The sequence below is a fragment of the Pseudomyrmex gracilis genome, unplaced genomic scaffold (genome assembly GCF_002006095.1).
Source record: "Pseudomyrmex gracilis isolate BER0280 unplaced genomic scaffold, ASM200609v1 scaffold_7, whole genome shotgun sequence".
NCBI lineage: Eukaryota > Metazoa > Arthropoda > Insecta > Hymenoptera > Formicidae > Pseudomyrmex > Pseudomyrmex gracilis.
Genome location: NW_018020591.1, coordinates 1,023,703 through 1,038,706, shown reverse-complemented (window position 1 = coordinate 1,038,706; position 15,004 = coordinate 1,023,703). Strand labels below are relative to the sequence as shown.

The window sequence follows — 15,004 nt, the reverse complement described above, 5'->3', positions numbered from 1 at the left end:
CAAATCATATTCTGAGTGTTTCATTAGATTGTTTAGTGTCGTACTTATTGCTGTAGTTCAGTGTAAATACGTACATAAGCTTAGAAATAATTTTATATACATGATGATATGATGAGGTTATAGAAGAAAACTGTATAAGAAAAAATTTATGCTGAATTTGGACATTTTAAAGAACAACAGCAAATTCTTAGCACAATTCACTTATTTCTGTAGAAGCATTTTGGATTTGATGCAGTAAATACGGCTCAAAAAGAAATCTTAGAATCGTCGGTTTACAGGTGTCTATAGTCGGTATCCAGTACCCTCTTAAAACTTTAAACAAATGAGACTCTGTGTGTTTTGCTGTCTTAGCGAATAAGAATTTGATAAATGTCAGATATCGCGATGCTAGTTACAAGTTTCGGAACATGCAAATATTATAAGAACGATTATAGAAACAGAAGGAAAGAATAGAAACGTGTGAGACATTTATGACAAGTAACAAATATATAAATTGTACAAAGCGCTCTCAACTATATGGAAAAAATAATAAAACCAGTGTAAAAGTCAAACGTCGGATGTACGTGCAAAATATATTTTCTGACGTATAAATTAATACATGCGCGTGATAATTACAATTAAATCCAATTTAAAACTTTTACAGAGATGCGATTAGCATCTCGTATATAGAAGTAATCCTCTTTTCTTCCTCGTGAAATTTACGGCGGAATTATTTTTTCATATGGTGAAATTATTATTTTCACATTTATAAAACACGGATATTCAATGATTTACAACATTAAATGCTACGATAGAGACAACTTAATCCTTACAAAAATAAGAATTCAAATATCAAAAGGTGACATTGTTTCACAGTGTTTCATTTTTAATTGTTTTTGAGCACAAAAACATAAATAAATCAAAAAGCAATAAAATTATATATAACACGCTAGATTATGGTTTTTCTCTCGTGCGACGAAACAATTATTATTGCTCAGTTTGTTCACTCTTGATTGCTTGTTTGTTGTGCGTTTCCATTGTTGAGTCGGAAAACAGGTTTAGTTTATTCAGTTACAATCGAGCGATCGTGTATGTGAACAGATGTAAACTATGCTACACGGCAAACTTGAATGAAACGGCAAACTATGTAAAGGCGTAGACAAACGTTTGTCCCATGCACAGTGATTGAAAGTGCAACAAATGTTGAAATATCAGCCGGTTATATTTGCAAAGTTTGTTGATAAACAACTGAAATATGTACGAAAAAATTAAGCTGTAAATATTTACATCTGAGAACAATTGTAAATTAAATTACAGTAACTTATATATTTTGAAAATCTGTGAAAGTAAATATTGTTTTTATACATGCGGGAAAAAGACAAATACGGTATGAGGGGGGATGATATGTGTAACAAACATAATACTTTTCCTCTAATTGCGTAAACTTCAGACGTTAATGCGCGGCAATTTTTGAAACTGAGAACATCTTAATTAATTAGGAAGAATTATGAGAATATTTAATGGAAGACTTTTAAGAATATTTAATGGAAAAGAATTTATAAAAAATAAGAAACTAGGTATATGAAAATTGGGAGTACAAATTAGTTCGGTCCGTTTCCAAAAGACGGCTCCGGCTGTTGTGAATGATTCATAGTGACAGATGATTTTGGCGGTTTCAGAGAAGTTAGACATCTGCTAATAAGAGGTCTGTTCTTTTTATCTGAACTGGCTACACTAGTTCGGAGTTTATCTTTCTTCTTCCAATGTAGAGTGAAAAAGATGAACTCTGAACTAGTGCAACACTCGTTGTCGTACGGAACAAACGCGTTACGTACACGTTACCTCGTGGCCGGCTTGGTGGAAAAAAGACGGAACATACTATGTCTGCACTCTTCCACAAGCCAACCGAGCGTGACGTCACGCACACGGACGCGGCTCTCGCTTGTGTGCTGCGAGAGCATCGAAAGCTGTGTTCCAGAATTGCTGCCAGCACGTTGACAGTGCTAAAATTGTATAATATATGTGACGTAAACTATAGATCTTTAGCGCTGGCAGTGAATTTTGGAACACAAAGCCGAAATGGTGAGGGTCCCGCCGTTTCGATGCTCTCGATGCACCATGCTCGTCGATGCTGCCTGCACGATCTGACATTTCTGATTCAGTTTATATCGCTTTGAGTTTCATACAAAAACTTTGATTTTTATTATATTTGAAATGTCAAATTTTGTAATAACCAAGCAGCATTTGCGGGAGATTTTAATTTGCTGCTTTAATTCGAAGAAAAGTTCAGCTGAAGCTCATCGAATGCTTGTCGAAGCTTATGGTGACGTAGCTGCTCCAACTGATAAATCATGTAGGGAATGGTTTCGACGTTTCAAGCATGAAGATTTCAGCGTTGAAGACAAGCCTCGCTCTGGACAGCCAAAAAAATTCGAAGACAAAGACTTGGAGGTATTACTCGAAGAAGATCAGAGTCAAACGCAAGAGGAGCTGGTGCCTTATGAACTGAAACCGAGAGACGTTGAAAGATAATATAATAAAATCGATAAAATCAATGTTTACAGGATTAGGATTAATAGTGATTAAAGAACAAATGAGAAAAAATACAAATATATTACTAATTATATATTACTAAGATAAAATATGTAGCCTACAACAGTTTCAATAATGCTTTTCTGAAATCTAATCCGAGAAATATCATTCTAGAAAAAAAGTGCGGAAGAGAAAAGTAATGAGCGCAACCAAGAAATCCGATGTCTTATCCTAATTGGCATTTATAATATATAAGTTATAGTACCTAAGGGTATTATATGAGTCCGGTATTATGTATGATATAAATAAGTGAGTTACCGGAGACCTTGCCGATTTCATTACGGGCGATTCACGCGATCCCTGTATCACAAGATTCACCAGGCGACATTGTACACCAATATTTGTAACTTGACCTAGATTTATAACAAAAAGTATTAAACAAAGTTTTAAGCCAAGTATTATCGATATTACAATGTTAACAATAATTTTAACAATTGTATTAATATTGCTCATATAAATATTGTTCCTGTATTTTTTTTTTCAAATTTTATATATGAAAAATATCTAAAATCTAGGTAATATGTTAAGTTAGGCAGAAAGTCTTTTCTGCATTAAAATTCGTGTTAAAAAATAAATAGTTTCTCCCTCAATTCGCTCAAGAGAAATTACGTATTAAGATTAAAAATATCTATTTTTATATCTATTTTTTTAAAAAGTCAGCTTTTAATTTCTAGGTATTTTTGTTTGTTCAAATAGTAACTTTTCCGAGACTTCAATTTTGCACTTTGATCGTATTTTTTCTCATGAATTTTGTCACATCAAAAAAAAAAAAAAAAAAAATTGTAAGCGGTTATCCTATATATAAACATCTGTAATATTATGAACGAGCCTACACGTTTTGTCAGCAATGTTACTTGCTAAACTTCATCAAAAAATAAACTGTTCAACTTAACACAACGGGAAAATGATCTTGGAAATCGAAGAAGATTTGCGAGATTTTGCGACGGTTTACAAGAAAGATTATTCTCAAAAAAAAGCTGAAAAATTAACCAAATATAGATCGTTAATAGATTATCCACCTTTTAATATCTTGAGCGGACCGTACAAGCAGTACTTGAACACGCGACTAGAAAATCAATTGTTGCCTCACATTGAACAGAGCGAAGATCCAGAGGACAACTTAAACAGAGTAAAGATGTGTATATATAATTCAATTGTATTCTGTACATCACTGTTGCAAATATATATTACCATTGAAAAAACAGATGCGCGACAAGTTTCCCCATTTGAAAAAAACTTTGCCGCAAATTGTGCCGGACGAAAATATTATAGAACGCGAAAAAAAAATATCACGGAAGAGCGTGTATCAAGTGGATTATTTGAAGGAAGTTGGCAAGAGAACTTGGTTACATTATATCGCTTATTTACAAGTTTAGAGTATATTTTTCTTCAACTAGTATACATGGAAAATGATATTATAATATTAAATCCGGCTAGTTTGTTTGTTTTAAGTATAAAACTAATATATAAAGGAGCAAAGACCATGTACAAGTATTCCAATAAGCAGCAGAAAAGCACATATTGTCTTTCGAGATTGTTGTGCTCGCGCAATACAAAATTTTTTTTATACATATACGCACACGCAAGTCTATATTCTGTGTAAATTTATATAAATTTATATAAATTTGTCTAAATTATATAAATTTATATTAATTTGTCTAAATTATATAAATTTATATTAATATACTACTGGACAATAATTTTTATTTTTCTACCATCTGTTTGGCTGCTCGTACACAGTCTTTATTTAATCTTCTTTGTATATTAGATACATACATATGTATATACATATGTATATATATACATACATATATATAAAATGGAATCCCATATATTTTTTGAACATATAATAAATATCATAAAATAAAATGTGTGCAGACATCACTTGCGCTATGTTCCAAAACTCACTGCCTTGGTACTAAAAATCTATAGTTCACTTTGACGTATATTATACAAGTTTAATACTGACAATGTGAATTCTGGAACATTATCCTTGGTGTTCCCGTTTATTTTCTGTAATCATGAGTATAGTCTAAGTTTTTGTATATAACTTTTGGTCGCAATTAGATCACGTTATTAGAGATGTCAAACTGCCAGAAGACTGGATGATACCTGAAACACTTCAAAAACGCTCGTACCGAAATCCGTGGATGATCGCAACGAAAGACTTGCTAAAACGGCCAAAATCTCTCAAACCACGTGACAACTTGGATCCCAATGTTACAGAACGAGCTATTCTCCGTGTTACGTACGTGAGAGTTGTACAAATATTCAAACAAATTCAGACAATTGTCATATCATCTTTACTACGCAAAGACATGAAAGAAATATTATATTTCTCTTTTGCATATAGAACAGGAAATTCCGAGTATATTGACGCAATAGGAGCTATAGGAGAAAGAATTATGCAACAAGCCTCATCCGAATTACAAGAACGCGTCAAATCGCAAGTCGTTACGAAATTCTGAAATATTCGAGTAAATTTCGACATATATGCGACCGTTAGGATAAAAACATTTGACTCTCCCATTAAAAGTAACCTAAACTATTTTTAAGTTACAATTTAACAGTTTGGACATAAGTTCACATTTGCATGCAAAGTGTCAAAATCGCAAATGAAAAATATAAAAATAACTAGAAAAATCCTTTCATATTTTTCATACAATAATGATGATTCCACTTATATAACATCGCTTGTGTATATTCGATAAAAATTAAATTATATGCTAAAAGTACTTATAATTACAGCTGTACAGATCAAGGATTAAAATACCATGCAATTTCGCTGAATTATTGCGGTTCAAGTTACCATTCTTAAGAACTTAAAAAGCTTTGCAGTTATCACATACTTTCCTTATATCCAAAGATCAAAAACTTCAGCGAAATAATACTGACTTTAATCCCTTGTTACAAATTCCTTTCATACATTCATATTAGTACACATATGTACCATAAATTGCTTACTTATCTTACTTAACTTTTATTTTCGTGTTAATTATTTACATGTCTCAAATGTGTCCTACATTTACAAAACATTTCCCGCAACTTACGTTGCTCAATTTTGTGCGTATTTGAAAACATATCTGATTTTTTATTAGGCATTTATCAAAATTATAATAATTAAAAGAGAAGAAAGAAAAACTCATCATCAATTAGGTTTAAACATTGAGCAACGAATTATTAATCTAATTTTACAGTTTTTGTTGATACCGAAATATATATACTTGATACACATACATAAAAACACACACAGATAAGCAATTCCCCTAAAATTATGTTTGTACAACTTCTGTAATATCACCAAAAAAATTATTCTTTTGCTTCAGATATATTGAAATTCTTATAGGACAATGTTAAGTGCAATTTAGACGTAAGTTAACTAAGATAATGTACAAAGTAGAAGTAGTTAGAGTAAGAAAACGATATATGTAAGTTGGGAGAATGGGAGACGTTAAGGTATGNATGGATGGATGATATTAGAAAGCTTAAATCAAGTCCCGTTCTTGGCCGGGAAGGCTGATGTGAATAAATAAATAAATATTGAAATTCTTATATGTACATGACAAGAATGTTCTTATATATATATACATACTTATTTATATGTACAAGAATGTTCTTATACACATATATATACATACATATTTATATGTACATATATATGTATAAGAACATTCTTGTCATGTACATATAAGAATTTCAATATATTTGAAGCAAAAGAATAATTTTACGGTAATATTACAGAAGTTGTACAAACATAATTTTAGGAGAATTGCTTATCTATGTGTATCAAGTATTGAATTAACATTTCTAAAAAAAAAAAAAAAAAGAAAAGAAAAACAAAAAAAAAAGACGCTTTATATACACATACAGCGCAATATGTCAACATTTTTTTGTTAAGTTTCTTCACTGTAATCGCCGTAGTAAATTACAATACTAGAAAATCACATTCTTTTTCCATGTAATATATACTGAAAATGGTTTTTATACATTACTACTTAATATCGATAGTAGATCTGTAAGTAGTACAGTAATTGCAAGAGTATTAAATACATTCAACAAGACTTTCTCTTTATGATATACATATATCTATATAAATCTTTTGATCAGTATTACAAAACTTCTTATCAATAGGTTTTATTATTGTTGTTACTTAATATACTAATATACGACTCTTTTATTATTAAACTAACAGCAAGAAATAAGGCTAATAAAAGTCTTTCGCTAAGTGCGTGTGCAAAATATTAAGAACAAATTTTTATCGAATTAATACTGCAATTGTCGACAAAACTCGTAAGACTAATAAACTTATTCTTACAAGACTCCGTAAGGTGGCGCACATACAAAATTATTTTACTTGGGTGTAAGTTATGTGACAAAAGTTCATCGAAAGTTTTCTGATTTGACTACAGTGAAGAAACAATGTGTGTATTGGAAATACACCTAAATGTAAAAAAAAAAAAAAAAAAAAAAAAAAAACGGAAAACTAAATTCTATAAATAATAAAATGTGATTCGAATCTCCTTTCATCGGAAAGTTCAAAGATAAATCATTTTCTAAAAACTCTCTTTTTGTCTCTATGCATCTATCGGTGTTATCTAAAGTTGCAATGTTATTATCATAAAGTTCTCACTACTGGAATCATTACGCCTTTATATGAGTAAACTCATCAGAATGACAGAAAGAGAGACACCCTTAAAGTGTTTTTTTTTTTTTTTTACAATAGATATTTATATTATGTAAATACAAAGTAACATTTACTTCCGCTTTTTTACTTGCCCTGAATGGAAACGACCACCCTCTCCACGAATTCTGTTCATCGCATGACGATGACGAGATTCATGAAGATATTTCTGTAAGACAACAAAAGTTCGTGTTATTTCCAAATATTTGCATGAGATACAAAACAAAACTCTACACATTTAAGTAAGAACTACATGTATAAGTTAGTTTTTTAAATTTCTTTTACAGTCCTAATTTTATTTTTATAAGTATTTTTGAAAATACAAAATTGTAAAAATTTAAAAATACATACGGGTCTTTCCTTAGGTATTTTTCCTTCGGCTTCTAATTTAGCACGTGCTTGACGACGCTTCAGTATTCTTCTATACTGCTTTGCATTGACGTACAGTGGTTCTTCCTCGAGAAGTTCGGCATTGGGCAACGCTACCCTTTGAAATTGTGTTTGTCCACTGTTGCCTGGAACCATCTACATATAACATAAAAGTAATATAATAAATATAATAATAAACTCGCTCGTAATAACAACAATAAATAGAAAACTCCAATAAGGTCTATTTCGAGTCACACAAAAGTTCTTTAAAATTTATTAATTAATAGACAACAAAAAAGTTGTGAAATTACAAACGTTTTGGCTCTTACTTGAGCCTTCTTCAGTGTACAATCATCCAAATTTTGAATTCCAACGGATTTGTTTACCTAGACCTTATCACAGTAGTGGGGACTTGTATATATAAACTGTTGCCTTTGCTCTCTGTTCAATGTTCGATTCTTGACTCTCGATATGTAAGTTAAATTGTTTTCATTCGTTGTTGTGCCTTTGTTTGGACTCTTATTGACATAACTTTTTCAGGAAGTCTCACAATTATACCAGTAAATATTACATCCTGCAATGAACTTCCTAAGACTTTACAATTTTATTTTTTATCATCGAGCTCTTCAACTGCGTTTGCGTTAGAAACAATTTTATAGCGTTTTATGTGACATGGCGTGATTATTCATTTGATTATTTATTTAATTGTACACTGAAGAGGGCTCAAGTAAGAGCTAAAACGTTTGTAATTTCACAACTTGTTTGTTGTCTATTACTTAATAAATTCCATCTACATTAATTACATAATTACAAAAAGCATAAGAATTAGTTAATTATATTTATTGTATATTTTTTTAAAATGAAAACTACGTAATAAATTGTATTAATATGAATATCATAAATTGTTGAAAAATTTACTTACAAAATAAAAAATAATCTAATCAAAAGTCTTAAAGTTAAAGATTAAGTAATGTTGATTCTCTAAGTAAACACATTATCTTGACTGTTTAAGTTTAAACTCAGACTTCTTTTATATAAACAAGTAATTAAAAAGTAATCAAGAACACATTAACAAATAATCCCATTAGCTATAGTTTTGTATTATACATTAAATTTGAAATTTTATTCACCTGAGCAGTTGTCTTATCTCTCTTTAGGCAATTTTTCTATATACAAGCCAATATATGCAACAGATATAAAATATAAATTACTTTCAATATTTACCATAACAACATTTCCTCCTCCTGATACTGTTGATGAAGGACTCCCCAAAGGTTGTACTGGTGTTGTGGTAGGTGCTGCAGTTGTACTTTGCGATGTTGTGCCAGCGAGTTGCATGAGATTACCATTAAGATTTATCACTAGAAAATAAAAATTCTCAAAATAAAATCAAAATTCAAGACAAGTCTCTTCTGCATATCAAAATTTGGGATATATATATTTTTGTTTCTTTTTTTTTTTCTATGAATATGTGCACAGATTTACCTGTTGGTTGAGTTTGCTGAACTTGACCATCCAATTGTACAGGTTGATAGATATAAGTTTGTCCATCAGGTGTCTGAATAATCTGTGGTTGTTGTGGCTGCTGAATAACTATCTGTTGACCAGTACTGGCTAAACTAGAAACTGGAACTACTTGAATTTGTCCATTAGGCGCAGCAACTTGTATAGCTTGTGGTAGCATCATAGTCTGACCACCCTGACCCATCTGAACTACTTGCACAGTTCCCCCTGTACTTCCAACCACAACTGCTTGTCCTTCGCTAAGTTGCTCCATGATACACGGTCACTGAAAAAATTAATTTTATCATCAAATCATTATTTTTAAATTCCAAAACATGTCTGCAAGAGACATATCTATTGCTATAGCAACGTACCGATCATGTTTCATTGTCCAAGCCATTATCGCTTTACACATCAGGTAAATAATATGCATGATAATACGGAGGAGTTGTCGAAAATCGCGATGAGACACGAGGCTGAGATCGTTCACGAGCGTTGATGCATCGTGTCGACGTGGCGATTGCACCGAATCGTCTCGTCGGGCCCACGTGTGTGCAATCGCGCGCGGAAATCGCGCGCCAATAACAAGCAGATGTTTTTCGCGAGAATAGAAACAGATAGAGTTTGTTTGCTCTCGTTACTCTCGTCTGTATCGCGTGCATCGTCCTCATGTGTAAACGCAGAACTGACGAAAGTTGAGACGAAGTACCGTTTTGCGACGCACGCTTCCTCGACCGCGTTTCCGGCTGAGATCGGCATAACAGACGCGGGCGACTGCGATCGACGCAACGCGAACCGCGTCTTCGGGAATAACGCTCGATTACAATCATATCGCGATAGAGCGATAGTTTGACCGCCATCGGACGCGGAACGTGGACTCCCGCCGTATGCGATAAGAGCGCGATATTGTTCTTGGACAAACATGGCCGTGCGACGAGGGCTTTTTTGGCGTCAGCAAAGGCTGGCGAAGGCGCTGGAACGGAACGCGAACGCGCCCGCTAAATCGGGGTTAATCGCGAACGCGAGCGCGCGACCGTGCCGCGTATCGGGCTGATGTTTGATAATTTGTGGACTTACATTGGATATTTTCGTGGGCACTTTCCCAATGATTGGTCGGTGAATCGAGGACCAATGGTCGGCGATAGACAGTCCCCGGCTCTTGTGTATTGGTGGCACTGAACGCTGTGAACTGCCAGTCCGATGAGTCCGATGGCAGACCGACGCCGAGACCGGTCGATGCCCCTCTGCACCGCAACGCGATCGGCCAATTGAACGACGTGTTTCGTCCCCCACCCCCGCCGCTCGCTCGTTCGAAGTTCGCGCGTCCACCGAACTCTCACTTTTCACGGCGCCAATTGTGTTATTCAATTAAATAAAGGACATCTGCGTGTGCATGAAATTGTGTTAACGCCAAAGTTTTACGCTCGACACAATAGAACACGTTCGAGAAAATTCTTAAACCTTATATAATTCCGTTTCTTTTTGAGTAAATTCGTGAGTGTGTGGGATGTGCGCGCGCGCGCGCGGCGTGTTGTGTACGTGTGTGTGTGACGAACGTTTCAACAAAGCCATAGCAAAAAATAGACCTAAAAACCGTAAAGATAATAAATTTTCAGACAAAAACTGCGGTTGAAGATTAAAAATCAAGGTAAAAACATTTATCAATAAAAATTCTTCTTTCAACTAACTTCCGTTCATAGTTTTCTTACCTAGCACGCCCTTTTCAAGAGAGCATTCTAAAGAAGAAAGGGAGGGGAAAAACACACCCCGATAAGAACCTAATCTCAACGTACAATCATAAGAGAGAAAGCCGATAAGAGCAGAATGCTGCTTATTCAAAACCTTTAAGAAATATCTACATGTTATATATTATCTTCTCGTTTTGAAAAGTTATGCACACACACACACATATGTATAAAATTCTACTGGAAAATTCCATTGCAAGTGTTCAAACATTCTTTATAGAAAAGCACAGCGGTAGGTTCCGACCTTTTGCCTTACGATTGTAGTTCAATAATAGAAAGTGAAAAAAAATCTATCGCTGCTTTCCTGTCGTAAAGAAGTTCGGATAAATGTAAAATTCACTGACATATACTATTTCCGTTATTTTCTTTAACTAGAAACGACGCACACACAAAACTTTTCGAACAAAATTAACTAGATGATTTTTTTTTTTTAAAAAAAAAGCTCGTTAATCAATTTGGCAAACAACAGATGTTAAAATTGACTTTATTTATATATTCAAAATGTTGCAATTGTTTAACATAATGAATTTTAAAAATGTTGATCCTTACTCATTATTTTACACTCAAATTGGTTTTTTTTCTCAACTTTCACATATTTTATTTATGAAAGTTGAACAATAACTCTGTGCTCTCTATATTATACATCTTATATGATAATAACAAAATTTTACATATTTTTTTTACAGAAAATTTGACTAAAATAATTGATTAAAGTAACACAACGGGATAAAATAGCATTTAAAAAAGTATTCTTTCATTCTTTCCCTCTCTCTCTCTCTCTTTCTCTCAATGAATACAAAACATCTTACAATAAATAGTACAGTTAAGAAGATAATTTTATATGCAAATATAAAATTTAAGAACGGAATATTTTTGTGTTGATAGTTTGTTTTCCGTGAAAATAAAGCGATTTTGGCAATTTCTTAGATTTACTTGTATGTACATGTAACTAAATTTTCACCGAAAATTTGACAGAGAGCAAAGGACGTCAGAGTTTGTAAATTATAAGTAGGGACAATCGCTTGAACTTTACGGTCAAATTAAAATATCTACATCAACCAAGTGCAAATTTAACAAATTTTTTAAATTAATTTTCTTGACAATAACAGGCAATTCATCGTAATTACTGTTACACACTACCAATTTTGATTTGTGCATATAAAATCTCTCTTCTCGGTAATACAATTTATTTTGTGCAACATCTTGTATATATCATTAGAACATTACAATAACAAATAAATCCTTTACATAAAAAATAGTACTTCTTATATTAATAATTTTATCTTGTATATATGAAAGTTTTCACATCCACACACGCACACACACACACACAGATAAAAGATGCAAAAAATCTATAGCACCTATCTTAACACTAAATTTTTGTAAGTAAAAGAGAAATCTGAGTATACATATATGTATATATCTATTTCATAATTATGAAGCCAGTGTCAATATTTAAGTGACCAATAATAATACAACATTCTATCCGATACATTATTTTACACAAAATCCTCAATCTTTTGCTTTTAGGTGTAATCTAGACTTTTGGACTTATTAGGTCGATTTATTTCTGATGTATAGTTTTATAACACGATTCTCTGCACGATAGCCAGTCGAGTAAGGATGAGATTATAACTTAGTTTGAAACACTTAAAGATCACGATAGAAATGGCACAACCAAATCCTCTTTGTGTTCAACTTTTACATCGCTTAGTGCTGTCACAGCCTTGTTGAGCATTTCTGTAATCTGTGTGTTTAACTCATTAGATTAAACGCTGTCTCAAACTAGAAAGTGTGAGACAGAAAAAAGAAAATTTTTCCTTACCAGTTCTTCATCTCTGGCAGATAGTGGATCAGCTGCTAATATTCGTTCCGGAGCAGGTATATCTTTAAGCAAGCAAACCGTATTTTCTGGAAGTTTTATTCTGCCAGATTCTATTCGCTTTGAGTATGCGCGTGATCTGTCCATGTATTCGTGTTGTTCTAGATTATGTATGTCTAATGCGCCTACATCTATTACATTGCTGTAAGAAGAGACAATAACATTATTATGATTTTTTTAACAATCAATTTTACTATTATAAGATATAGTTCACTTTCAAAGAGAGATCTTGCAGGAAATTTAGAGAAGTAAGAAAATAACAAACAATTTAAAACAAAAATTCTACTTACGCTGCAGTTTCGTGCAGTATTCTATTTAATGCACTTTGTTCATCTGTCTTCTTAGGCACGGAGCTTGCATATTGGTTAACATAATCATCGCTGAAAGAAAAGATAAATGAGAAATCCTGTTTAATCTTGTCTAAAAAAAGTATGTAAAACTGAGATATAATATGACTGAGATAAATTATGTATTTTAAAATAAAGTAAATATTATAAAAATGAAAAGAAAAAATTGTTAGAATGTCTATAATTTCTCTTTCTCGTATATCAAAGCTTAGTATAAATTTGTATTTTTCTTGTTATTTTTATCTTGAGGTATGTTCCAAAATCCTACCTTGATAATCAAAAACTATAATACACACGATGTGAAATATAGTGTTTTAGTAACCAAGATAGGATTTTAGAACATACCCTTGTTTTGCAATCAATCTTGTCCAAAACATACTTGACAAATAAGCGATATAACTCACCTGTGTACTCTAGATATATTTGTATTATTACTGACTGGATCTACTAGCAAGTGTGTTCTTTCATTTACTTCTCCGCTCTGTAAACAAATAATATCATAAGGGATACTAACAACTAAGAACGATGAAAGTAACATATTCTTTTCAAAATAACTATCTTTTAAAGTAATTATCTTATGTGTTTATTATGTGTGTGTATATATCATAACATAAAAAACACTCGCGTATGTAATGTATATGTTTATCATGCGTAACGCCGTTATCAAATAGGCGTGTGATGCACTTTGTGCAGATTGTCGCCTACGCAACGTCAGTGATAAGAGCCAAAAAAAAATATATCCAAAAACAATCTTCTCTCTCCGTTTTACCTGAGGTCCGGTATCCTCTTTGCAAAAACTGTAGCAGCATCCCATATTTGACGCCGTATAGTTTTGACTTTCTTGAGTGATAGAGTAAACAACAACTTTGTTAGTACGAACAGTCTTTCATTTTTCTTCCGTTAAACAGTCGCGAGTGAACCAGCCTGTCCTCGTCGCGAAACTATACAATCATATCTCTATAAATAAAAATTAATTCCAACAACGTGCGCGATCATTCGCAAGATACGATGCAAAAACAAAACGCACAAACGGAACGTTTTTGATGGTCAGGTGGAATTTCAGTCGCGATTGCACGCACACAATGGGTGCGTTCAGACAACTCAACAGTTGAGAGATCATCACTTATGATAGGACTATTCTTCAAAATCTGATGCGGTTCCAAAAGTATGATCCAATCAGAAGTGATTGTCTCTCAACCGTTGTGCAACTGTTGAGTTTGTCTGAACGCACCCAAAGATAGAATGACACAATAGCGCCTAATAGCGTGCTTCCCGAACGCAGTCATAATTGGTCTAGTTTCCACCGAAACTCTCAATTCGGTTCCATTCCGGTACAGATCAAATTTAGAGTTCCGTTTCCATTGGAAGTGGAGTACATCGAAGCGAAAGTGAAATATCAGTGCAATTTGACAGGTTTTCATCGAAACTTAAATTTGATTCTACGTCGTATTAGGTGTGAATTAATGCTTCAGTGGAAACTAGACCATTGATTGAAAATAAGAAACTTTCGATGGGTTTGTTCAGACAACTCGACAGTTGCACAACGGTTGAGAGATAATCACTTATGATTGGATCATACTTTTGAAACCGAATCAGGTTTTGAAGAATAGTCCTATCATAAGTGGTGATCTCTCAACCGTTGAGTTTTCTGAACGTAATCATTTATGGGTGCGTTTCGATATTAGCTGTGTTCAGCAATCAAACGTGATTGGCTCTTCCTTTTAAGCCTGTTTTACAATACAGTCGTAAATTTTAAGTTATAAGAAATTGACCAATCACAGACTAATCACAGAAGAATAATCAATGGGTGTGTTTAGCCGAAGCTAGCGCTACGTAGCGGCTTCATGTAGCAGTTGCAATTGCTGCGTTACTTCTGCTGGACAGTATTGCTACGCGCAGCGCTTTT

At 33.1% G+C, this 15,004-nt stretch overlaps 3 protein-coding genes across 5 annotated transcripts; 1 reads left to right on the top strand and 2 right to left on the bottom strand.

Moving 5' to 3' along the window:
• Positions 1-3,421: 3,421 nt before the first annotated feature.
• Positions 3,422-6,007, top strand: LOC109859772. Of its 2 annotated transcripts, XM_020438334.1 has the most exons (4): positions 3,422-3,700; positions 3,777-3,903; positions 4,639-4,819; positions 4,925-6,007. In XM_020438334.1, exons 1-4 carry the CDS (start codon positions 3,476-3,478, stop codon positions 5,037-5,039), a joined length of 648 nt encoding a protein of 215 aa, XP_020293923.1. In that variant the 5' UTR covers positions 3,422-3,475; the 3' UTR covers positions 5,040-6,007. The 2 variants fall into 2 exon arrangements, with proteins under 2 accessions (XP_020293923.1, XP_020293915.1); XM_020438326.1 differs by having other exon boundaries at positions 4,639-6,007.
• A 16-nt stretch (positions 6,008-6,023) lies between these two features.
• On the bottom strand, positions 6,024-11,258 carry LOC109859754 (nuclear transcription factor Y subunit alpha). 2 transcript variants are annotated; one of them, XM_020438299.1, is made up of 5 exons: positions 10,202-11,258; positions 9,107-9,410; positions 8,846-8,982; positions 7,604-7,777; positions 6,024-7,421 (listed from the first exon to the last, which is right to left on the bottom strand). In XM_020438299.1, the coding sequence occupies exons 2-5, from the start codon at positions 9,396-9,398 to the stop codon at positions 7,326-7,328; spliced, it is 699 nt and encodes a 232-aa protein (XP_020293888.1). In that variant the 5' UTR covers positions 9,399-9,410; positions 10,202-11,258; the 3' UTR covers positions 6,024-7,325. The 2 variants fall into 2 exon arrangements, with proteins under 2 accessions (XP_020293888.1, XP_020293892.1); XM_020438303.1 differs by lacking the exon at positions 10,202-11,258 and adding an exon at positions 9,499-10,108.
• A 147-nt stretch (positions 11,259-11,405) lies between these two features.
• Positions 11,406-14,183, bottom strand: LOC109859767 (ragulator complex protein LAMTOR1). Its single transcript, XM_020438315.1, has 5 exons — positions 13,868-14,183; positions 13,503-13,579; positions 13,042-13,131; positions 12,695-12,893; positions 11,406-12,616 (listed from the first exon to the last, which is right to left on the bottom strand). The coding sequence occupies exons 1-5, from the start codon at positions 13,910-13,912 to the stop codon at positions 12,527-12,529; spliced, it is 501 nt and encodes a 166-aa protein (XP_020293904.1). The 5' UTR covers positions 13,913-14,183; the 3' UTR covers positions 11,406-12,526.
• Positions 14,184-15,004: the final 821 nt, after the last annotated feature.

Bases quoted from the DNA above. Each gene is read 5' to 3' on its own strand.
- LOC109859772 (XM_020438326.1), top strand. From the start codon at position 3,476: ATGATCTTGGAAATCGAAGAAGATTTGCGAGATTTTGCGACGGTTTAC. The intron at 3,701-3,776 runs GTAAAGATGTGT...TTGAAAAAACAG, and splicing joins CAGAGGACAACTTAAACAGA to ATGCGCGACAAGTTTCCCCA. The intron at 3,904-4,638 runs GCAAGAGAACTT...GGTCGCAATTAG, and splicing joins GGATTATTTGAAGGAAGTTG to ATCACGTTATTAGAGATGTC.
- LOC109859767 (XM_020438315.1), bottom strand. From the start codon at position 13,912: ATGGGATGCTGCTACAGTTTTTGCAAAGAGGATACCGGACCTCAG. The intron at 12,894-13,041 runs GTAAGTAGAATT...CTCTTCTTACAG, and splicing joins ATACTGCACGAAACTGCAGC to CAATGTAATAGATGTAGGCG. The intron at 12,617-12,694 runs GTAAGGAAAAAT...TTAAACACACAG, and splicing joins CTGCCAGAGATGAAGAACTG to ATTACAGAAATGCTCAACAA.
- LOC109859754 (XM_020438299.1), bottom strand. From the start codon at position 9,398: ATGGAGCAACTTAGCGAAGGACAAGCAGTTGTGGTTGGAAGTACAGGG. The intron at 8,983-9,106 runs GTAAATCTGTGC...TTTATTTTCTAG, and splicing joins TCAGCAAACTCAACCAACAG to TGATAAATCTTAATGGTAAT. The intron at 7,422-7,603 runs GTATGTATTTTT...GTTGTCTTACAG, and splicing joins AAATACCTAAGGAAAGACCC to AAATATCTTCATGAATCTCG.